The following is a 23,635-nucleotide window of genomic DNA, read 5'->3' as shown; positions in this document are numbered from 1 at the left end:
CTGGTTTTGAATCTCAGCTCTGCCATTTAGTAGCTCGGAGAAATTATTTAACCCACACCTCCTGACCCTCAGTTTCCTCTAAAGGTTGTTGGAAGAATCATGTTATTATATAAGTAAAATGCCTGTTAAAAAGAATGAAAATTCCTTACCTACTCAACAAAAAGGTAGACATAACCAAAATTTACTATGCTCAACCAAATCATTTAGCATACTATCTTTCTTATTATACACAAGAAACAATGTGATAGTAACTCCTTTCCAAATATACATGAGAACCACCCTTCATAAACCTAATCCTGGAAGAAGAAAACACTAAAAATTAACCAATACCAAGTTTATCCAAATTAATTATACTTACTGGCAAAGACATGAAGTAACTAAATTCAGCGCTTTGTATTTACTGCCAATTTTTCATATAGAATTATGCTGAGAACAAAAAGTCTTTAAGACCTTATAGCAGATATGATTGCAGAAATTAAAACTGAAGCAAGAATTACCTAGCTAGTGAGGTATCCTTTGTTTCAAGGGCCACCGAACTGTCAACCAAAGCATTCAGATACCTGGAACCAGTGCTAGAGAGGTTGGCAGGGGAAAAATTCACACTCTCCATGAGAAGGTCTTGAAGATACTTGGCTAAAAACATGAAAGAGTTCCATGGTGACTGTCTGCTTTTTAAAACATTTTTAACAGCTTTATCAAGACATACTTCACATACCATATAAGCCACCCACCTAAGGTATGTAATTCAGTGGCTTTTAGTGTATTCAGAGTTGTATGCCCATCGGTACAACCTATTCTTAAAAACATTTTCATCACTCCAAAAAGAAACTCTACATCCCTTAGTCATCACTTTATTTCTTTTTTCTTTTTTTTTTCTTTTTGAAATGCAGTCTCGCTGTCACCCAGGCTGGAGTGCAGTGGTGCGATCTCAGCTCACTGCCTTCTCTGTCTCCTGGGTTCAAGTGATTCTCCTGCCTCAGCCTCCTGAGTAGCTGGAATTACAGGTGCCCAACACCACGCCCAGCTAATGTTTTTTGTAGTTTTAGTAGAGACAGGGTTTCACTGTGTTGGCCAGGCTGGTCTTGAACTCCTGACCTTGTGATCTGCCCACCTCAGCCTCCCAAAGTGCTTGGATTACAAGCGTGAGCCACCGTCCCTGGCTTATTTTTTCTTCTAGAGACCAGATCTTGCTAGGTTGCCCAGGCTGACCTCAGGTGATCCGCCAGCCTTGGCCTCCCAAAGTGCTAGGATTACAGGTGTGAGTCACCATGCCCAGCCCCGTTTAGTCATCACTTTCTAATCTCCCAACCCATGAAACCCTAGCAACTACTTCCTGTCTTTATTCATTTGCCTATTTAGGACATTTCATATGAATGGCATCATAAGATGTGTGGTCCTCTGTGACTAGTTTCTTTCACAATAGTTTCAAGGTTCATCCATGCCACAGCATGTACCAGTACTTCATTCCTGTTTATGGCTGTATAATATTCCATTATATGGACATATCACATTTTATTTATCCACTTAACCACTGATGGACATTTGGGTTGTTTCCACATTTTGGCTATTATAAATGCTGCTAAAAACACTCATTCAGTACATGTCAGGTTTTGATATGAACATGTTTTCATTTCTCTTGGGTATAAATGGAATTGCTGGTCATATGTTAACTCTATGTTTAAACATTTTAGGAACAGTCAGATTGTTTTCCAAAGTGATTGGATGATTTTATATTCCCACTAGAAGTGATGAAGGCTCGCCGGAGGCGGTGGCTCAAGCCTGTAATCCCAGCACTTTGGGAGCCCGAGACGGGCGGATCACAAGGTCAGGAGATCGAGACTATCCTGGCTAACATGGTGAAACCCTGTCTCTACTAAAAATTAGAAGTGATGAAGGCTCGCCGGAGGCGGTGGCTCAAGCCTGTAATCCCAGCACTTTGGGAGCCCGAGACGGGCGGATCACAAGGTCAGGAGATCGAGACCATCCTGGCTAACATGGTGAAACCCTGTCTCTACTAAAAAATACACAAAAACTAGCCGGGCAAGGTGGTGGGTGCCTGTAGTCCCAGCTACTTGGGAGGCTGAGGCAGGAGAATGGCGTAAACCTGGGAGGCGGAGCTTGCAGTGAGCTGAGATCCAGCCACTGCACTCCAGCCTGGGTGACAGAGCGAGACTCTGTCTCAAAAAAAAAAAAAAAAAAAAAAGTGATGAAGGCTCCAATTTTCCACATCTTCTCCAACAGTTGTAATATCTGTCTTTTTGATTATAGCCATCCTAGTGAGTGTGAAGTAGCACTGTGGTATCTGTTTATTTTCTTGAGACAGGGTCTCCCTCTGTCATCCAGGATGGAGAACAGTGGCACGATCTCAGATGATCCTCCCACCTCGGACTCCCAGGTAGCTGTGGACCACTATGCCTGGCTAATTTTTGTATTTTTTTGTAGAGATGGTGTTTTGCCATGTCGCCCAGGCTGGTCTCGAACTCCTGGACTCAAGCGATCTGCCTGCCTTGGCCTCCCAAAGTGTTGGGATTACAGGTGTGAGCCACTATGCCCAGCCTAGCACTGTGGTTTTGATTTGAATTTCTCTGATGACTAATGATGCTGGGCTTTGTGACTATTTGTGTATCTTCGTAGGAGAAATGTCTATGTATATCCCTTGCCAATTTTAAAATTGGGTTGTCTTTTTATTATTGAGGTTTTCTTTGTTGTTGTTGTTGTTGTTTTTGAGACAGGGTCTCACTCTGTCACCCAAGCTGGAGTACAGTGGCACAATCTCGGCTCACTGCAACCTCCACCTCCTGGGCTCAAGTGATCTTCCCACCTCAGCCTCCCAAGTAGCTGAGACTACAGGTGTCCACCACCATGCCTGGCTAATTTTGGTGATTTTTTTAGAGATGTGGTTTCGCCATGTTGCCTAGGCTGACCTCAAACTCCTGGGCTCAAGCAGTCTGTCCGCCTCAGCCTCCCAAAGTGGTGGGATTACATGTGTGAGCCACCGTGCCCAGCCTTTATTATTGAGTTGTAAGAGTTCTTTACATGTTGTAGATACAAGTCCCATATCAGATATATTTATAAATATTTTCTCCCATTCTGAGGAGTGTCTCTTTTCATTTTTTTTTTTTTTTTTGAGACAGTCTCGCTCTGTTGCTCAGGCTGGAGTGCAGTGGCACTATCTCGGCTCATTGCAACCTCTGCCTCCCAGGTTCAAGTGATTCTCATGCCTCAGCCTTCCAAATAGATGAGCTTACAGGTGCGTGCCACCACACCCAGCTAATTTTTGTATTTTTAGTAGAGACACAATTTCACCATGTTGGCCAGGCTGGTCTTGAACTCGAGACTCAGGTGATCCACCTGCCTCAGCCTCCCAAAGTGCTGAGATTATAGGTGTGAGCCATGACGCCCGGCCTGTCTTTTCATATTCTTGATGGTGTCCTTTGAGAACAAAAGTTTTACATTTTGACGATGTCTAATTTAAGTACTTTTTCTTTTGTTGCTTGTGCTTTTGGTATCATATCCAAGAAACCAATGCCAAATCCAAGGTTACAAGGGTATATACCTTTGTTGCCTTCTATGCATTTTAGGTTTAGCTCTTATACTTTTTAGGCATTTTTTTTTTTTTTGAGGCAAGGTCTCACTCTGTCACCCGAGCTGGAGTGCAGTGTCACAATATTGGCTCATTGCAACCTCTGCTTCCTGGGCTCAAGCAATCCTCCCACCTCAGCCTCCCAAGTAGCTGGGACTACAGGCACATGTCACCATGCCTGGCTAATTTTTGCATTATTAGTAGAGACGGGGTTTCGCCCCGTTGGCCAAGCTGGTCTCAAACTCCTAACCTCAGGTGATCCACCCACGTCAGCCTCCCAAAGTGCTGGGATTACACCACACCTGGCCTTTTTAGGCTTTTTATTCATTTTGAGATAATTCTTCTATTTCGTGTGAGTTCGAGTCCAACTTCATTCTTGAGCATGTGGATATCCAGTTGTCCTTTTTGCTGAAAACGCTATTGTTTCCTCAGTTGAATTGTCTTGTTACACCCTTGTCAAAAATCAGTTGATCAGGAGATCAACTTGCAGCATAGTAGTGCAGGAGCTGGGCTGACCCGCTCTTCAGTGAAACTGGTGAAAATTGTAAGAAAGAAAACAAACCTAACCATTTAAAGCCTCTAAAAATGGTCCTAAGGGTAAAGAGCAAATGAAGAAACAACTATTCAATAAACTCTATAAAAAACTCAGTAAGGACACTGAGAATTTGTGGTATTTGAACCAAGACTCTTCCCTCCCTCCTCCCTTTTAGCTCACTGAGGCGGAGACTCCACTCCAGACTGCTACAGTCAACATAGGGTTTTCTTTGCTCCCAGCTCCCAGCTAGAAGGTTTTCTTCCTGGGAGAAGCAAGACTTTAGTGTTTTTTATCCCGCCACTAGCTATCTGCTACTGCATCCAAGTCCCAGGGGGATGTGGTCGAGAGGTGTCTGCCCAGCCACTGCTCTTGGAATGGAAGCTCCTGGAGTAAGGTAAGCTGAGAATACTGGAGTCCCAGTGGCCCTTGCTCTGGCTAGTGAGGTGGTGGTTCCACACCAGGAGAGGCAAGCCAAGAAGACCTAAGGCTGCCGCACTCCCTCTCTACCAAGCAGTTCCTATAGCTGGCATATCACTCAGTGAGAAACTTGACATTTTCCCTACCCAGCCCCAACTCCAACTCTAGAGCCTGGGCTCAGAGATCTTGCCTCGGGGGAAAAGCAAGTCATAAAATAGATGGCTCCCCATCTCTTCCCAAAGGAACTGACTACATTTGCAACAGAGCTTGGAGAGGTTCAAGCCTAACGGCAATCTCAAAAAGAGTAGAAGTTGTGGTCAAAGGAATTGGGAGCAGACTCAAGATACAGGCTAAACTGCAGGGCAGTTAGTTTGCAGTGGAGAATCAGTGAGTAAGACATCTAGGAGGAGCCATCCAGAAGATAAAACAAATATCTAACTGACCTCAGAAACTACTCCTCTAAGGGAGCTAGAATTTGATTGGAATTGCTTGTAGAGCAGTTTATGCCCAGGGCCTTGTTGAAAACAACAGCTGTCAATTAGTGGAATTTTACAGTTAGGTGTGCTCAGTGAAAGAGAGGAAGTCAGCGTGACCCAAACACTGTCAACTCAGAGTGACCTTGGGGATACTCAAGTATGTGTCTCCCTGAGGCGCAACATCAGGAGTTTAACACTGTAGGGGATAAACAGACTTCACTAAAATAGTCCAGCCAGCAGACAGGTAAGTAAATAACAATAACAGGAGGAAGTAAGATTAGTACCCAGCAAGGATACAATATGTTGTCTGAAATGTCCAGTTTCCAAGAACAACAACAACAAAAAAGAGGAATGTGGCCGGGCGCCGTGGCTCACGTGTGTAATCCCAGCACTTTGGGAGGCCGAGGCAGGGGGATCACAAGGTCAGGAGATCAAGACCATTCTGGTTAACACGGTGAAACCCTATCTCTACTAAAAATACAAAAAATTAGCTGGGCATGGTGGCGGGCACCTGTAGTCCCAGCTACTCGAGAAGCTGAGGCAGGAGAATGGCGTGAACCCGGGAGGCGGAGCTTGCAGTGAGCCCAGATTGCGCCACTGCACTCCAGCCTGGGCAATAGAGCGAGACTCTGTCTCAAAAAAAGAATAAAAAAACAAGGAATGCAAAGAACAAGAAAGGAACTGTAATGGAAAAAAGCAAGCAACACAAGCTGCCTGTGAGAATGACCAGATGTTGGCTTTATCAGGAAAAACTTCAAATATCCATAATAAGCATATTCACAGAATTAAAGGAAACCAATTAAAGAAGGAACATGAGGTAAGATGAAAATGTTGCATCAAATAAAGAATATCAATGAAGAGAAAGAAATTGTGAAAAAAGAACTAAATGAGAATTCTAGAGTGAAATAACTGAACTGAAAAATTCATTAGAGAGAATTAACACTAGATTTGCAGTGGCAGAAGAAAGAATAAGTGAACTTGAAGATAGATCAAGAGATATTGTGGGCTGGGCATGGTGGCTCACGCCTCTAATCCCAGCACTTTGGGAGGCCGAGGCAGGCAGATCACTCAAGGTCAGGAGTTTGAGACCAGCCTGGGCAACATGGTGAAACCCCATCTTTACTAAAAATACAAAACTTAACCAGGCATAGTGGTGCACGCCTGTAGTCCCAGCTACTTGAGAGACTGCAGCGCCAGAATCATTTGAACCCTGAAGGTGAAGGCTGCAGTGAGCTGAGATTGTGCCACTGCTCTAGCCTGGGCAACAAGAGTGAGACCCTGTCTCAAAGGAAAAAATAAATAAATAAAAATATGGAAGCCAAAGAACAGAGAAAAAAGAATAAAGGAAAATGAAAGGCAAGGTGCAGTGGTTCATGCCTGTAATCCCAGCACTTTGAGAGGCCAAGGCAGGCAGATCACTTGAGGTCAGGCGTTCAAGATCAGCCTGACCAACATGATGAAACCCTATCTCTATTAAAAATACAAAAATTAGGCCGGGCCCTGTGGCTCACACCTGTAATCCTAGCACTTTGGGAAGCTGAGGTGGGAGGATCCCTTGAGGCCAGGAGTTCAAAACCAGCCTGTCCAACATGGCAAAAACCGGTCTCTAATAAAAATACAAAAATTAGCCAGGTGTGGTCACAGATGCCTATAATCCCAGCTACTCAGGAGGCTGAGACAGAATTGCTTGAGCTGGGGAGGCAGAGGTGGCAGTGAGCCAAGATTACGCTCCTGCACTCCCACCTGGCGACAGAGTGAGACTCTGTCTCAAAAATAATAACATTAATAATATAACAAGAAACAATGCTGAAAATTTACCATGGTCTGCAATAATATACACATTCAGGAAGCTCAACAAATGCAAGTAAAATAAATGTAAAGAGAACTACAAACAGACATATCAAAGTAAAAAATGCTGAAGTAAAAGAAAATCTTGAGGCCGAGTGCATTGGTTCATGCGTGTAATCCCATTTTGGGAGGCCAAGTTGGATAGATCAGGAGATCAAGACCATCTTGGCTAACATGGTGAAACCCCATCTCTACTAAAAATATAAAAAATTAGCCAGGCGTGGTGGAACGCGCCTGTAGTCCCAGCTACCCAGGAGGATGAGGCAGGAGAATCGCTTGAACCCAGAAGGTGGAAGTTGCAGTGAGCCGAGAATGCACCACTGCACTCCAGCCTGGGCGACTTCATCTCAAAAAAAAAAAAAAAAGAAAATGTTGAAAGAAGCAAGAGAAAAACTACCTGTTACTTACAAAGAAACCCCAGCAAGTCAGCAAGATTAATAGCTGACTTCTTGGTGAAATAATGTAGGCCAGAAGACAGTGAAATAACACATTCAAAATGCTCAAACAGAAAAAAATCTTCAACCAAGAATCCTATACCTAGCAAAACTACCTTTAAAAAATGAAGGCACAGGCCGGGCGCGGTGGCTCAAGCCTGTAATCCCAGCACTTTGGGAGGCCGAGACGGGCGGATCACGAGGTCAGGAGATCGACACCATCCCGGCTAACACGGTGAAACCCCGTCTCTACTAAAAAATACAAAAAAACTAGCCGGGCGAGGTGGCAGGTGCCTGTAGTCCCAGCTACTTGGGAGGCTGAGGCAGGAGAATGGCGTAAACCCGGGAGGCGGAGCTTGCAGTGAGCTGAGATCCAGCCACTGCACTCCAGCCCGGGCGACACAGCGAGACTCCGTCTCAAAAAAAAAAAAAAAAAAAAACAAAATGAAGGCACAGCCTAGGCAAAATAGCAAGATCCCACCTCTACAAAAAAATTTTAAAGGCCAGGTCGGTGACTCATGCCTGTAATCCCACACTTTGAGAGGTCAGATAGGTGGATCACATGAGTTAGGAGTTCAAGACCAGCCTGCCCAACCTGATGAAACCCTGCCTCTACTAAAAATACAAGATTAGCCAGGTATGGTGGCTCATGCCTATAATCCCAGCTACTGGGAAGCTGAGGCAAAAGAATCACTGGAATCCAGGAGGCAGAGGTTGCAGTGAGCTGAGATTGTACCACTGCACTCAAGTCTGGGCAACAAGAGCAAAACTCCATCTAAAAAAAAAAAAATTAAAAAATAAGCTGGGCATGGTGATTCACACCTGTAGTCCTATCTACTTGGGAGGCTAAGGCAGGGGGATCACTTGAGCCCAGGAGTTTGAGGCTGCAGTGAGCAATGATCATGCCACTGCACACCAGCCTGGGTGACAGAGCAAGGCTCTGTGTCAAAAAAAAGGACAAAATAAAGTCTGCTAGATAGAAAAAAACTGAGAGAATCTGTTGCTAGCAGACTCAACTTACAAGAACTAAGGGAAGTTTTGTAGCTGAGATCAAGTAGCCTCAAATAGTAATCTGAATGCACATGAAAAAACAAAGACTATAAGTAATGGTAACTATGGAATTATAAAGAGAACATACATGCATACTTTTTCTACTTTCTTCTCTTAACTGTTTAAAAAAGCAACTGAGGCAGGGCGTGGTGGCTCACTCCCCGCACTTTGGGAAGCCGAGGTGGGCGGATCATGAGGTCAGGAGTTCGAGACCAGCCTGGCCAACATGCTGAAACCCTGTCTGTACTAGGAACACACAAATTACCTGAGCGTGGTGGCATGTGCCTATAATCCTAGCTATTCGGGAGGCTGACTCAGGAGAATTGCTTGAACCTGAGAGGCAGAGGTTGCAGCGAGCCGAGATCACTGCACTCCAGCCTGGGTGACAGAGCATGACTCTGTCTCAGGAAAAAAAAAAAAAAAGAAAGAAAAGAAAAAGAATACTCCACCCAACGAGAGAATATACATACTTCTCAAGGGCATATGGAACATTCTTCAGGAAAGAATAGCTTTATGCTGGGCCATAAAACAAATGTCAATACATTTAAAAGGATCAAAATAATGCAAGGTATTCTTTGGTCAAAATGAAATGAAATTAGAAATCAATAACAGAAAGAAATTTAGGAAACACAAATATATAGTTTGGCTCCGTGTCCCCATCTGAATCTCATGTTGAATCGTACTCCCTGCGTGTCGGGGAGGGGACTGGTGGGAGGTGACTGGATCATGGGGGCGGACGCCCCCCTTACTGTTCTCGTGATAGTGAGTTCTCACCGGATCTGATGGTTTAAAAGTGTGGCACTTCCAGCTTTGCGCTCTCTCTCTCTCTCCTGCTCTGGCATAGTGAGTAAGACGTGCCTTGCTTCCCCTTCACCTTCAACCATGATTGTAACTTTCCTGAGGCCTCCTCAGCCATGTGGAACTGTGAGTCAATTAAACCTCTTTTCTTTATACCTAGTCTCAGGTAGTTCATTATAGCAATGTGAGAACGGACTAATACAAAGTCGAATTAAACAACACACTCCTAATAACCAACAGGTAAAGATTAACTCAAACACATTAGAAAATACTTTGAGAAGAATGAAAATAAAGATACAATGCAACAAAACTTATGAAATATATTGCAAACGGCATGTGGAGGGAAATTTATACTTGTAAATTCCTATTTTAACAAAGAAGAAAGATCTCAAATCAATAGCCTAACTTTCCATTTTAAGACACTGAAAAAAGAAGAGCAGACTAAACCTAAAGCAAGCCGAAGTAACGAATACTAAAAATCAGAGTGGGCCAGGAGTGGTTGCTCACACCAATAAATCATAGCACTTTGGGAGGCTGAGGCAGGGTCAGAAGTTTAAGACCAGCCTGAGCAACATGGTGAAACACTGTCTCTAGTAAAAATACAAAAATTCGCTGGCTATGCTGGCTTGCGCCTGAATCCCAGCTACTCATGGGGCTGAGGCAGGAAAATTGCTTGAACCTGGGAGGCAGAGGTTGCAGTGAGATGAGATCATGCCACTGCATTCCAGCCTGGGTGACAGAGTGAGACTCTGTCTCAAAAAAAAAAAAAAAAAAAAAAAAAAAGAAAAAAAAAAAGGAAAGAAAAAAATAGAGTGGAAATTAATAGTATAGAGAATAGAAAAACAATAGGGAAAAAAAGTGAAACTAAAAGCTGGCTCTTCAGAAAGATCAACAAAATGACAAAATGGAGGGGCCTGGCAGTGGCTCAAGTCTGTAATCCCAGCACTCTGTGGGGCAGAAATGAGTGGACTGCTTAAGCTCACAAGATGGGGTGGGAAGGGGGTCCGGGCATGAGGAGTGTGGGGTGTGGCTGAGGCAGGAAAACCCCTGAGTCCTAGAAGTTAAGGCTCACGTGATGGCGCCACTGCACTCCAGACTGGGAGACAGAGTGAGACCCTGTCTCAAAAATAAATAAATAAATAAGGCCAGGAGTGGTGGCTAACGCCTTTAATCCCAGCACTTTGGGAGGCTGAGGCGGGTGGATCACGAGGTCAAGAGTTCTAGACTAGCCTGAATAACACAGATAAACCCCAACACTACTGAAAAAAAATACAAAAATTAGCCGGGCATGGTGGCACACACCTGTAATCCCAGCTACTTGGGAAGCTGAGGCAGAAAAATCACTTGAACCCAGGAGGCAGAGGTTGCAGTGAGCCGAGATTGCACCACTGCACTCCAGCTGGGTGACAGAGCGAGACTCTGTCTCAAAAAATAAATAAATAAATAAATTGTCTAAGAAGAAAAGAGAGAAGACAAATTAGAAATGAGAGCGAGGACAGTCCTACCAACCTATTTTATAAAAAGAATTATAAAGAAATACTAAAAACAATTGTATATCAACAACTTAGGAAACTTAGATGAAATGAACCAAACTGACTCAAGAACAGATCATTTGAATAGGCCTACAACAAGTGAACAGATTGAACTAGTAATAAAAAACCTTCTCACAAAGAAAAGTCCGGGTCCAGATGACTTCACCACTGAATTCTACCAAATAATTTAAAGAAAAATTAACACCAATTTTTCACCAACTCTTCCAAAAAACAGAAAAAAAAAGTAATTCCCAACTCTTTCCATCAGACTGGTATTATCCTGATACCAAAACCAGATAAAGACATTGTAAGAAAAGAAAACTGGCCGGGCATGGTGGCTCACGCCTGTAATCTTAACACTTTGGGAGGCCAAGAAGGGTGGATCACCTGAGGTCAGTAGTTCAAGACCAGCTTGACCAACAAGGCAAAACGCCATCTCTACTAAAAATACAAAAATTAGCCGGGCGTGGTAGTGGGTGCCTGTAATCCCAGCTACTCTGGGAAGCTGAGGCAGGAGAATTGCTTGAACCCAGGAGGCAGAGGTTGCAGTGAACTGAGATCGTGCCACTGCACTCCAGCCTGGGTGTGACAGAGCAAGATTCCATCAGAAAAAAAAAGAAAAAAAAAAGAAATTAAAAAAAAAAAATTATACCAGGAGCAATTGAGATTTTTCCTAGGGATAAATGTTGGTTCAATGTCTGAAAGTTAATTCATGTAAGACATCACATCAAGAGAATAAAAAACAAAAATCACATGATCATGCCAAAAGACACAAAAAAAGCAAATGACAAAATCCAATACCCTTTCTTGATAAATGTACTCAACAAACTAGGAATAGAAGTAAATTTCCTCGCTTGTAATCCCCGCACTTTGGGAGGCCAAGGTGGGTGGATCATTTGAGGTCAGGAGTTTGAGACCAGCCTGGTCAATATGATGATATCCCGCCTCTATCAAAAAAAAAAAATTAGCTAGGTGTGGTGGGCGCCTGCCTGTAATCCCAGCTACTTGGGAGGCTGAGGCAGGAGAATCAAACGAACCCGGGCGGTGCAGGTTGCAGTGAGTGGGGATCACGCCACTGCACTCCAGCCCGGGTGACAGAGCGACAGAGCACTTGCCAATTCTGTCCAACACCATATTGGAGGTTTTAGCCAAGGCAATTTCTTCTCATTTGCCTCCTCAACTGACAAATCGGTGGCATGAAGAATAAATAGTTTCAATAGTTTCATCTGTATTCCTCATGATTAAAAATCTTCGTACAGCCAGGCACGTGGTGTGCACCTATAATCCCAGCTACTTGGTAGGCTGAAGTGGGAGGATCACTTAAACCCCAGTTGTTCAAGACCAACCTGAGCAAAACAGGAAGACTATCTCTCCACTATAAAAAACAAAAACAACAACAAAAAACTTCATCTAAAAGTTTTACGTCCTTTCCCAATTCCTGCAAATATTTCCAAAATGTTCCAATCTCATGTGCTGTAAAGAACTGTGCTTTGCAGAAATAAAAACTGCACCTAAAAAATGATTTGGATTATTTTTAACTCAAAGGTCATTCAAGTCCAGAGAGCTATATATAGCATTACTACTCAGTTTTTAGAATTGCAAACAGAAGAAACTGAAACTCTTTACCAATACACATGAATGTACACTTGTTATAAAGTTCCACATATTTTTCATTTTCTGCTCAACACTTTCACTGTATAAAAGACGGAAAAACTTAGAAAAGAGAAGTAATGATGCATAGAGTTATCAGATATCAATGGTGGCAATGCTTTTCTAGATACCTAAACAGAAAAAACTGTGTTAAAATTTTGCTTACATTAGTTAGAACATTTGTTATTTAATATGTATCACCCTGAAAGGTATTTAAGGACAGACATAAATAATTTTACTTTGAAATGCTTAGATTTAAACAAGAAAAGCAAAAGCAAAAAATAAAAAAAAGTAAAAAGAAATGCTTAGATTTTTGGTTACAGTATATGATAGACAAAAAAGAAAGCTCTTATAAAATGAGATTTTTCTGGGCTCCAAGTCCCTTTCTCTGTACTGTATTTTAATAATTATAAAAATAAAATCATTTAAAAATAAGACAATTTTAAAAGCACATATATGGGAAAATATAGCTATAAACGAGTGGCACAGGAGAGGTTTTTGGGGTGATAGAACTGTTCTGCATCCTGATTGTGTGTGTGATTTCAGATTGTGGGAGTGGTTCTACACTCTAAGTGTATTAAAATGGTACACAAAAACAAAAAGTCAATTTTGCCATATGTTAATTTTTAATTAATTGTTTGTTTGTTTGCTTGTTATGAGACAGAGTCTCACTCTGTTGCCCAGACTGGAGTGCAGTGGTGTGATATCTGCTCACTTCAGCCTCCACCTCCCGGGTTCAAGCATTTCTCCCACCTCAGCATCCCAAGTAGCTGGGATTACAAGCACACAAAAATTATCCACACACCTGGATAATTTTTGTATTTTTAGTAGAGACGGGGTTTTACCATCTTGGCAGGCTGCTCTCAAACTCCTGGCCTCAACTGATCCGCCCACCCTGGCCTCCCAAAGTGCTGGAATTACAGGTGTGAGCCACTGTACCTGGTTCTGCTGTATATTGATTTTTAAAAGAAAACTGGAAAAATGCACATATGCAATAGAATCAAATATAAACTGCACTATATTCAAAATATCATATGTAACAAATACCATACATCTGGTTAAATATAGGGCAGATGCAGGCCTCACTTCCTCTCTCTTTGGTATATTCTCATATCTAAAAAGATTTTTGTCAATCTTTACTTTTGTGGTTTGTATTATAAAAACAATAGGCGTCTTGAATGCACTTTTTCAAACTATATATGCCCAGCAGAAAATCTGAATGCAATCTCCCGATACATAGTCATAGGGTAATTTTGTCCAAGTCTCATATTTCATGGCCACCACCTCAGGTGTCGTGATAGGTTCATATGACTAAATCAGGGAGACGGGAAACGGACCAAACAGTAAGGAAAACACCACAAGGCATCTTGTGTGTCAGGCTAACAAGTTTAGACTCTTTTAAGGCTTACTATTTTTCTATCGGAGTACCAATAAAGTATTTAGTATAATAACATTTATTATTTAGAGAATTACTACTGGCTGGGCAGGGTGGCTCATGCCTGTAGTCCCACCACTTTGGGAGGCTGAGGTAGGCAGATTACCTGAGGTCAGGAGTTCGAGAACAGCCTGGCCAATATGGTGAAACCCTGTCTCTACTAAAATACAAAAATTAGCTGGGTGTGATGGTGCAGGCCTGTAGTCCCAGCTACTTGGGAGGCTGAGGCACAAGAATCACTTGAACTCAAGAGGTGGAGGCTGCATTAAGCTGAGATCACACCACTGCACTCCAGCTTGGGTGACAGAGCAAGATTGTCCCCCCCACACACACACAAAAATATATATATAAAACATAAAACAATAATAAAAAAGAAAGTTACTACTTTAACACAGTGGATGAAAAATCCAGGAAAAATAAAGGAGCAAAACAAGTAGTCTACAGTAAATTAATCCTGTATACTTTAGAGTTATAAAATTTGGTTACCTCTATTTATTCTTGTTCAAAACTCTGGACTTAATCTCACCTTCTGATTCGTATTCACTTGCTTTCTGCTTCAAGTCCTCTACTACCAGGCAGACATCCCTGTCCCGGACCCTGTTGCGTTCTGAGAGGTGATGTAAAATCTCTGTGGTCCGTGGGTTCACTTCATACTGTGGAATGGGATGATCTCCAAATATTTTTTTTAACCACGCAGCAACCTAATCATTAAAAGAAAGACAAATATTATAAGCCTTGTTTACTGTAATGGCTCGATGAGATTATGACAAAGAAGTGATCAAAAGCAAACTAAATGCTTTCTGTGACTATTTTGGAGGCTTACTTCACAACCTCACTTGTCTTTAGGGAGATACTAGATATCAGTAAAACAAAAAGTGAGCAAGTACACAACGAATAAGACTAAAAATTACCAGAGAACAATCCATTCTTTCCCAAATCTACAAAAGCAGTACAGGCTAACAATTTGCCCCGCTTGAAAAACCTTAAAGCTTAATAGAACAGTGAGAAAGCATTATTAGACCGTGCTTAGCCTGAAAAAAGCAATTGTCCCTCGATCACCAGACGCCCCGCCGCGCCGGGAGGCTCCCAGTGTTGGGATGCAGGGGGCGGAAGCCGCTCAGATGTGGAAGCTTCGGGTGAGCAGCGAACCGGAAGGCGGGTTTGGCTTCTTAAGTCCCACTCCAGAGTCTGTTGCCAGGGGCTGCTCAACGCCTCTCCCAGGCCAGATCCAAACAAGGGGAGGCCTGGGCAGGAAGGGAAAGGCATTTTTCAGGAGGGTCTAAGCACAGGGGGGCTTGCAGATAGTAACTGCAGCACTGAAAGACGGATGTGTGGAATACGGGAGAGAAAAGCAGACGTGGCGCGCGCAGGAGACCCGCCGGCGGCGCGGGGGTGTCAAAAACGCGTTTTCCGGGAGGCCACCGATCCCCATTCCCGCCACAGCACCTGCGTTTCTCTCTCCAGTGGCTCCATAGCTGCCGCTCCCGCTGGAGATGCCCACCACTCACTCCCTAGGCTCCGCCCACACGCCGTTGGCACCCGCCCCTCGCCGGGTCCGGGATTTCTGGGAGTTGTGGTTTTTCCTGGGGCTGCCGGCCGCTGAGCGCCTGTGCAAGGCTGGTCCAAGGCTCTGGCATCGCAAGCCTGGCTTCCTTGCCACTTCCCAGCTCTTCCCGCCTTCTGCGGTATAATCTCCACTACGAGAAATAGAGCAGCCTAGAACCAGGTTGTTTTTTCTTTCTTTTATTTTTATTTCTCGTTTGAATCACTTGTCGTTTAAAAAAGTACTTGAAACGTTTGGTTCTTGGTTAGCAAGATGTTTGTGTTTCTTCCGCATTGATTGCATCCATTTAGAATTTATATTCTACCTTGGCAGTATGAGCTGTGGCAATCTTAACCTACCTAAGAACTACGGAAATTTTTTTTTTGTTTTGAGACAGAGTCTCACTGTGTTGCCCAGGCTGGAGTGCAATGGCGCGATCTCCGCTGCCTCCCAGGTTCAAGCGATTCTCCTGCCTCAGCTTCCCGAGTAGCTGCTGGGATTACAGGCATGTGCCACCATGCCCGGCTAATTTTTGTATTTTTAGTAGCGACGGGGTTTCACCATGCTGGCCAAGCTGGTCTCGAACTCCCGACCTCAGGCAATCGGCCTGCCTCAGCCTCCCAAAGTGCTGGGATTACAGGCGTGAGCCACCGCGCCAGGCCAGGAAAATGTTTTTTAGCGGCGTCGATCTGCTGGTACTGTCACTGCTGCTCAGCCATTGTTCAGTTCATTTCTTGCCTTCCCTAAGTTTCTCTCCTCCCTCCATCACCCTGTAATTTAAACAGTATGAGAGGTTCTTCATATACATTTATATAGCAAGGTAACTTTTTAATATGTTTTTATATTTTTGTTTCATTCTTACAGGGTCTCTGTAAAATAAATGGACACGTATTATTTTACCCATTTTTACGTAAAACATATACACAAGGATTAAATGACTTGATTAAGATTAGGTAGTAGAGTTGGAAGGTGACCGAAATGTTCTGGCTCCAGTTGAGTGTTTCGGTCTCCACACTGCCATCAGCAACCTCCTACAGTGTACTGTGTTACTAGGAAGAGAGGATAGCTAAAGGAAGGATCATATATTCAACTTTCTGTCAAGTGTGATTTAATATCAAATTGTGGATCAGGTTTAGCACCGAATATCTTCCTCCTAAGTCATTTGCATATTTAAAATGATTTTCTTTTTTTCTTTTTTTTTTTATTTTGGAGATGGAGTCTCGCTCTGTCACCCAGGCTGGAGGGCAGTGGCATGATCTCGGCTCACTGCAACCTCTGCCTTCTGGGTTCAAGCGATTCTTCTGTCTCAGCCTCCCAAGTAGCTGGGACTACAGGCAAGTGCTACTACGCCTGGCTAATTTTTGTATTTTTAGTAGAGATGGGGTTTCACCATATTGGTCAGGCTGGTCTTGAACCCCCAACCTCGTGATCCGCCCGCTTCGGCCTCCCAAAAAAGTGCTGGGATTACAGGTGTAAGCCACCGCGCATGGCATTTTCTTTTCTTTTTGAGATGGAGTCTTTCTCTGTCGCCCAGGCTGGAGCACAGTGGCATGATCTTGGCTCACTGCGACCTCCGCCCCCTGGGTTCAAGCAATTCTCCTGTCAAGCAAATCCCTCTAGTAGTTGGGATTACAGGCTTGCGCTAGCACGCATGGCCATTTTTTTATTTTTAGTAGAGCGGGGGGTTTCACCATATTGACCAGGCTGGTCTCAAACTCCTGACCTCAAGTGATCTGCCTGCCTCAGCCTCTCAGAGTGCTGGGACTACAGGTGTGAGCCAACGCGCTCAGCCTAAAATGATTTTCTTTTCAAAGGAAACTTACTAGCAAGCCAAGCTTACTTACTATTTATTTTATTTTTAGAAACAGCGTCTTGCTCTTTCACCCAGGCTGGAGTACAGTGGTGATCACAGTTCACTACAACCTTGAACTCCTGGGCTCAAGCAATCCTCCCGCGTCAGCCTCCTGGATAGCTGGGACTACAGTTGTGCACCACTACACCCAGCTAACTTTTTGTATTTTTTTGTAGAAAGAGGGTCTCGCTATGTTGCCCAGGCTGTTTTTGAACTCCTGGCCTCAAGTGATGCTCCCACTGGGCCTCTCAAAGTGCTGGGATGACAGGCATGAGGCACCACACCCAACCTGTGTTGCTTATTCTTTTTGCCTCAAATATATATCTGCTCTGGCTGGGCACAGTGCCTCATGCCTATATTCTCAGCATTTTGGGAGGCCGAGGTGGGTGATTACCTGAGGTCAGGAGTTCAAGACCAGCCTGGCCAACATGGCAAAACCCCATCTCTACTAAAAATACAAAACTTAGCCAGGCACGTTGGCACATGCCTGTAATCCCAGCTACTCGGGAGGCTGAGGCAAGAGAGTCGCTTGAACCCTGGAGGTAGAGTTTGCAGTGAGTAGAGATTGAGACACTGCACTCCAGCCTGGGCAACAAAGTGAGAACCTGCCTCAAAACAAAAAACAAAACAAAACAAAAACTAAATATATCTCTGCTCTGTAACCAAATTTCAGATAAACTGGTGCAGCCCTTCAGTATGGGGCAAAAAAAGTTATCTTTATGTCTTGTGTTCACTTTTATCACTACAAATTTTACAAAATATCCCCGTATTTTTTTTTTTTTTTTGAGACAGAATCTCACTGTGTTGTCCAGGCTGGAGTGCAGTGATCACTGCAACTGCCACCTCCCAGGTTTAAGTGATTCTCATGCCTCAGCCTCCTAAATAGCTGCGATTACAGGCATGTGCCACCATGCCCAGCTAATGTTTGTATTTTTAGTAAAGACGGGGCTGGGGGTGCGGGGATGTCGCTATGTTGACCAGACTGGTCTTGAACTCCTGACTTCAAGTGATCAACCTGCCTCAGCCTCCGAAAGTGCTGGGATTACAGGTTTGAGCCACCACACCAGCTAATGTTGTTGTTGTTGTTGTTGTTGTCTTGAGATGGAGTCTCACTCCCATCGTGCATGCTGAAGTGCAATGACGCGATCTCGGCTTACTGCAACCTCCATCTGGCTCACCGCAACTTCCACTTCCTGGGTTCAAGCGATTCTCCTTCCTCAGCCTCCCGAGTAGCTGGTGTTACAGGCGTGCGCCACCACCCCCAGCTAATTTTTGAATTTTCAGTAGAGACGGGGTTTTGCCATGTTGGCCAGGCTGGTCTTGAACTCCTGACCTGAGGCGATCTGCCCGCCTCGGCCTCCCAACATGCTAGGATAATGTGTGAGCCACCACGCCCAGCCTTGTTGTTTTTATAAACCATATTTTTTCCTGTTAGCTTGTGAAAGTTGATTGGGTCATTCTTGTCATCCCCAACTAAAACAGTTTCGAGAGGTAAAGGGAAAAAAAGTACTCAGGGCACATAACATTGCTCCAAAAATGTAATTATCTGCAAGCCTGACTGCTGAAACTGCCTGCTGTAACCTAAACCAGTTTTATCTAATTAGCTGCTAAAACAACCTGCAGTGACTCTAAGAATCGTTTTACCTAGTTCCCATCATTTGCCAATCAAAACTTGCCAGCTCCCCAAAACCTTACTAGTGACAATGAACTTTCTTAAAGAGCAATATGTAACAGTTCTCTTTTTTTGTTTTTTGTTTTGATATAGGGTCTTGCTTTGTTGCCCAGGCTGGAGTGTACTGGTGTGATCACAGCTCACTGCAGCCCCAAACTCCTGGGCTCAAGTGAACCACTCATCTTGGCTTCCCAACGTGTTGGGATTACAGGCATGAGCCACTGGTTCTGGCTACATTTCTCTTTTGCAAAAATAAAACCTCTAACCATCTCTTTGTTCTCCTGACATACCAAAGACCACCCTGTTTGTGTGTATGCCATGGCAATTATTGCTTCCTAAATATTTTAAATTTGGAGAATTTGCCTCTGTATTTTATTTTACTTGACAGCCTCTTTCTTTCTCCCTTTCTCTCTTTCTGTCTTTCTTTCTTTCTTTCAGAGTCTCACTCTTATTGCCCAGGCTGGAGGACAGTGGTGCGATCTCGGCTCACTGCAACCTCCACCTTCCGGGTTCAAGTAATTCTCCTGCCTCAGCCTCCCCAGTAGCTGGGATTACAGGTGCCCACCTCCACACCTGACTAATTTTTCTATTTTCAGTAGAGATGGGGTTTCAGCATGTTGGTCAGGCTGGTCTCAGAGCCCTGACCTCAGGTGATCCACCCACCTTGGCCTCCCAAAGTGCTGGAATTACAGATGTCAGCCACTGCGCCCAGCTTGAACAGCCTTTTTTTAACCACTGATTCCCAGGAGAATTGTTGCTCTATTTCCCTATGGCTTACCTTGAAAAGTTAGTAGAATACTAGAGAAAAGGATGGCCAATTACATGCTTACAAGCCATGTTTCAGGAGATGACCCTTGTAGCCCGGATATTCATTTGCCTCACCCAAATTCAGGTTTTAGGTGTAAGCCAGGATTTGGGGGATGGAGCTGAAATGCTTCTCCAAACAGTGAAAAGTGGACCAGGCATGGTGGCTCATGCCTGTAATCCCAGCACTTTGGGAAGCTGAGGAGGGAGGATCACTTGAAGCCAGGAGTTTCAGACCAGTCTGGGCAACATAGTGAGACACCCCCACCCCCTGCTGGCTTTACAAAAAAATTAGCCAGGTGTGGTGGTGCACTGCTGTGGTCCCAGCTACTTGGAAGGCTGAGGTCGGAGGATTGCTTGAGCCCAGGAGTTCGAGGCTGCAATGAATGGTGATAAACCCACTGCACTCTATCCTGGGCAACAGAGTGAGAGCCCATCTTAAATAAAATAAAATAAGTGAAAAAATAGAAAAGTGAAGGCAATGTTAATAAGTCTCCACTATGACATAACCAGCATCACACATACACACAAATCCTGCATATATCACAAAAATCTCAGTATAGTAATTCTGTGGAGAAGAAAAAAAAGCCCCTCGGGGTAAGCATAGAAAGTATTTTTTCATCACCTCCCTTTTAGTCCAAATGAAGAAGTAGAGTTCCCAATGGCATGAAACTAGATGTTGGCAGAGGAAAAAGTGAGTCCTTGTCCTGTCCTGGTGTAAGACTTCTGATTCTGGACAATTCTCAGTAGGATTGGCAATCGCTCTACCAGGCCTCCTTGTAATTTTTTTTTTTTTAAGTTCTGGGATACATGTGCAGGGTGTGCAGATTTGTTACATAGGTAAACGTGTGCCATGGTGGTTTGCTGCACCTATCATCCCATCACCTAGGTATTAAGCTCCGCATGTATTAGCTATTTATCTTGATGCTCTCCCTCCCCCAGTTATCAGGATTTTTAAACAGTTTGCTCTAATTTACTGACAGGATTCTTTTAGAATGAATCTAAAAAAGCTGGGAATCTTTAACCTGAGTGCAGATCGGATCACTTGGAACGGTGCAGGTGTTTGTTAAAAATAAAGATTGCCCCAAATTTTCTACTCAGAGGGTCTGAGGTGGGGCTAGCGACCTGCAGATTAAAGGGCTCTGTGGGAGACGCCCTGCTGGTGGCCCGTCCCGGGGTTTAGCTGTTTACTGTTGCTACTCGTGCTAAACCACGGTCTAACACTACCGGCATTATTAATGGCCATGGTCCTCAAGACTGCCGGGCCCCAGACGGGGTGAGGCCCTCATCATCTAGCACCGGATGGGGCCTGGGAACTGCTGTTTGGCAGGTTCCGCTACCCACGTGGTCACCTGGGGCAACCACAAGGTCGACCCAAAAGACAAAAATAAATGTACAACAAATGCCAAGAGAAAGCTGGAATATATCTAATCATTCAATTTGAGGTTTAAACTTAAAAATGTTACTTAAAAAATAAGTAACCTGCCAAAAAATGGAGAGTGGCGCCGGGGGGCGGGGGACAGCGGTGGTGAGCGCGAGGGGCAGTACTTCCGGGTCAGGTGGGCCGGCTGTCTTGACCTTCTTTGCGGCTCGGCCATTTTGTCCCAGTCAGTCCGGAGGCTGCGGCTGCAGAGGTAGCACCTGCGGAGAAACTGCAAAGATGCTGTCCGTACGCGTTGCTGCGGCCGTGGTCCGCGCCCTCCCTCGGCGGGCCGGACTGGTGAGCACGGAGGGCCGGCATGGTGGAGGCGGCCGGGCGGGCTGCAGGGTGGTGGTGCGCCGGCTCGGGCGCTTTTTTGCAGGATTGCGAGGGGCTGTGGCGGATGCCGCCATCTTGCATCCGTGGCTTTGGGGCTGTACAGAGCAGGCGACAGAGGTCCCCTTTTGCTCGCTACCTGCGCAGAGTGAGGCAGAATGGTACAGGGCAGACAGTGAACTCGACGGTGTCCAGGTAGAAGGCCTCAAGATTCCCGTCTTCGACTGAGAGCGGCCCGAGGAGGGGGGTCTTGGGTGAAGGTCAGGGCTTGGGCGCTAGCTCTCCGAGGCCTGTTCCGAATCGGTGAGGTTCCTCTCGGCGGATTCTTAGGGTCGCGTCCCGCTGAAGGTCAGGAAACTGCTGTCAGCTCTTGCTGAAGCTAGTTATGGGAGCCTGACATTGTGTGAAGGTCAGCAGCATTTCACCTCTGCCTGGAGCTCAGTTTAGAGGAAAGGAATAAATGAAGGTGATGTTTGGAATACTTAAGTAGGCTTTCTCTTAGTGCTGAAGACGAAACGACCGTGAAAACATCGTGCAGGTGCAAAGAACCATTTCCTGTGGCCAGCACTGTGGCAGCAGTGAAGCTGGTTTCTAAATCGTCTCTCCGGCAAGAGAGAGTGTTTTGTGGCACTTGAACGTGTTTAAATAATTTGTCCTAGAGTTTTCCACCTGATTTTGAGTAATTTTTAGTGATTGAGAATTCAAGCAAATTCTCTAAGACAACAAGGTTGGAAAATGGCTGTAAGTTAATGCCCTTGGTTATTTGTTTCCCTTGAAATTAACATGATTTCATTGTAAACGCATTGACGCTGACACTTTTTTTTTTGGTTTTAAAAGTAGTCTCAATTTGAAAGGTGAAATAAACATGTTGGCTGTTTTGCTGCCTTAACAACCGCTGGTAGCATCATGGTTTTCTGTTAACAAAAAAGCATTTTTAACGGTTTTCATCTGGCTCCTATGGAAGGTAGTAGCTTCAGGATTGACAGTAACCAGTCGCAGCGTTAAAACGAAGGAAGGAGAAACAAAAGGAAGTTCCAGATGACTGCAGGATTTGTTGAGAGAGTAAAATAAGTCCACATCCCATAAGTCTTAGTTTCTAATCTAACTCTAGCATTTATTAGGTTTTTATTTGCTTTTTTTTTTGAGACGGAGTGTAGCTCAGTCACCCAGGCTGCAGTGCAATGGCCTGATCTTGGCTCACTGCAACCCGTGCCTCCCGGGTTCAGGCTATTCTCCCGCCTCAGCCTCCCTAGTAGCTGGAATTGCAGGCACCCGCCGTCATGCCCTGCTACTTTTTGTATTTTTTCGTAGAGACAGGGTTTCACCATGTTGGCCAGGCTGGTCTTGAACTCCTGACTTCAGGTGATCCGCCTGCCTCGGCCTTCTAAAGTGCTGGGATTACAGGCGTGAGCCATCGTGCCTGGTCGCTTGTTGTGTTTTTTTTTTTTTTAGGTAAAATTGGAAATGCATTGACATCTAAAGTCAAAATAATAAAAATTGGGTACCTTTTAAAGGGAAAGACACGTTTTGCTAACAGTTGCTTTTTTTTTTTTTTTTTTTCCTTTGAGACGTAGTTTTCCTCTTGTGGCCCAGGCTGGGACATCTCGGGATCTCGGCTCACTGCAACCTCCGCCTCCTAGGTTCAAGTGATTCTCCTGCCTCAGCCTCCCGCGTGGCTGGGATTACAGGCATGTGTCACCATGCCCACCTAATTTTGTATTTCTAGTAGAGATGGAGTTTCTCCATGTTGGTCAGGCTGGTCTCAAACTCCCGACCTTAGGTGATCCACTCGCCTTGGTGGCCTCCCAAAGTGCTGGGATTACAGGCGTGAGCCACCGCGCCCTGCCAACAGTTGCTTTTTAAAATACTGCAAGGCCGGGTGCGGTGGCTCAGGCCTGTAATTCCAGCACTTTGGGAGGCCAAGGTGGGTGGATCACCTTAGGTCAGGAGTTTGAGATCAGCCTGGCCAACGTGGCGAAACCCTGTCTCTACTAAAAATACAAAAATTAGCTGGGTGTGGTGGTGGTCGCCGGTAGTCCCAGCTACTCAGGAGGCTTGAGGCACGAGAATCGCTTGAACCTGGGAGGTGGAGGTTGCAGTGAGCAGAGATCTTGCCGCTGCACTTCAGCTTGAGTGACAGAGTCAGACTCCGTCTCAGGGGGGGAAAAAATTATGTATGTGTGTATATTATGTGTGTGCGTGTGTGTATATTTATATATGTATGTTTATAATATATTTATGTATTTTTAT

At 44.6% G+C, this 23,635-nt stretch overlaps 2 protein-coding genes across 3 annotated transcripts in view; one reads left to right on the top strand and one right to left on the bottom strand.

The window, feature by feature from the left end:
- HAUS1 (HAUS augmin-like complex, subunit 1) overlaps positions 1 to 15,240 on the bottom strand; it is a 24,698-nt gene extending 9,458 nt beyond the window's left edge. For both annotated transcript variants that reach the window (XM_011949336.1, XM_011949337.1), the window contains exons 1-3: positions 15,205 to 15,240; positions 14,285 to 14,459; positions 498 to 633 (exon numbers count right to left, since the gene is read on the bottom strand). In XM_011949336.1, coding sequence (XP_011804726.1) covers positions 498 to 633; positions 14,285 to 14,459; positions 15,205 to 15,231 — 338 coding nt within the window. In that variant the 5' untranslated portion in view covers positions 15,232 to 15,240. The remainder of the gene's footprint in view (positions 1 to 497; positions 634 to 14,284; positions 14,460 to 15,204) is intronic.
- Positions 15,241 to 21,041: 5,801 nt separating this feature from the next.
- Positions 21,042 to 23,635, top strand: part of ATP5A1 (ATP synthase, H+ transporting, mitochondrial F1 complex, alpha subunit 1, cardiac muscle) — a 14,319-nt gene continuing 11,725 nt past the window's right edge. The window contains exon 1 of the mRNA XM_011949368.1: positions 21,042 to 21,349. Within this exon, the coding sequence (XP_011804758.1) occupies positions 21,122 to 21,349 (228 nt within the window). The 5' untranslated portion in view covers positions 21,042 to 21,121. The remainder of the gene's footprint in view (positions 21,350 to 23,635) is intronic.

This window comes from Colobus angolensis, unplaced genomic scaffold (genome assembly GCF_000951035.1).
Source record: "Colobus angolensis palliatus isolate OR3802 unplaced genomic scaffold, Cang.pa_1.0 Scaffold299, whole genome shotgun sequence".
Lineage (NCBI taxonomy): Eukaryota > Metazoa > Chordata > Mammalia > Primates > Cercopithecidae > Colobus > Colobus angolensis.
The sequence above is the reverse complement of the archived record's forward strand: the minus strand, read 5'-3'. Positions and strand labels throughout refer to the sequence as shown.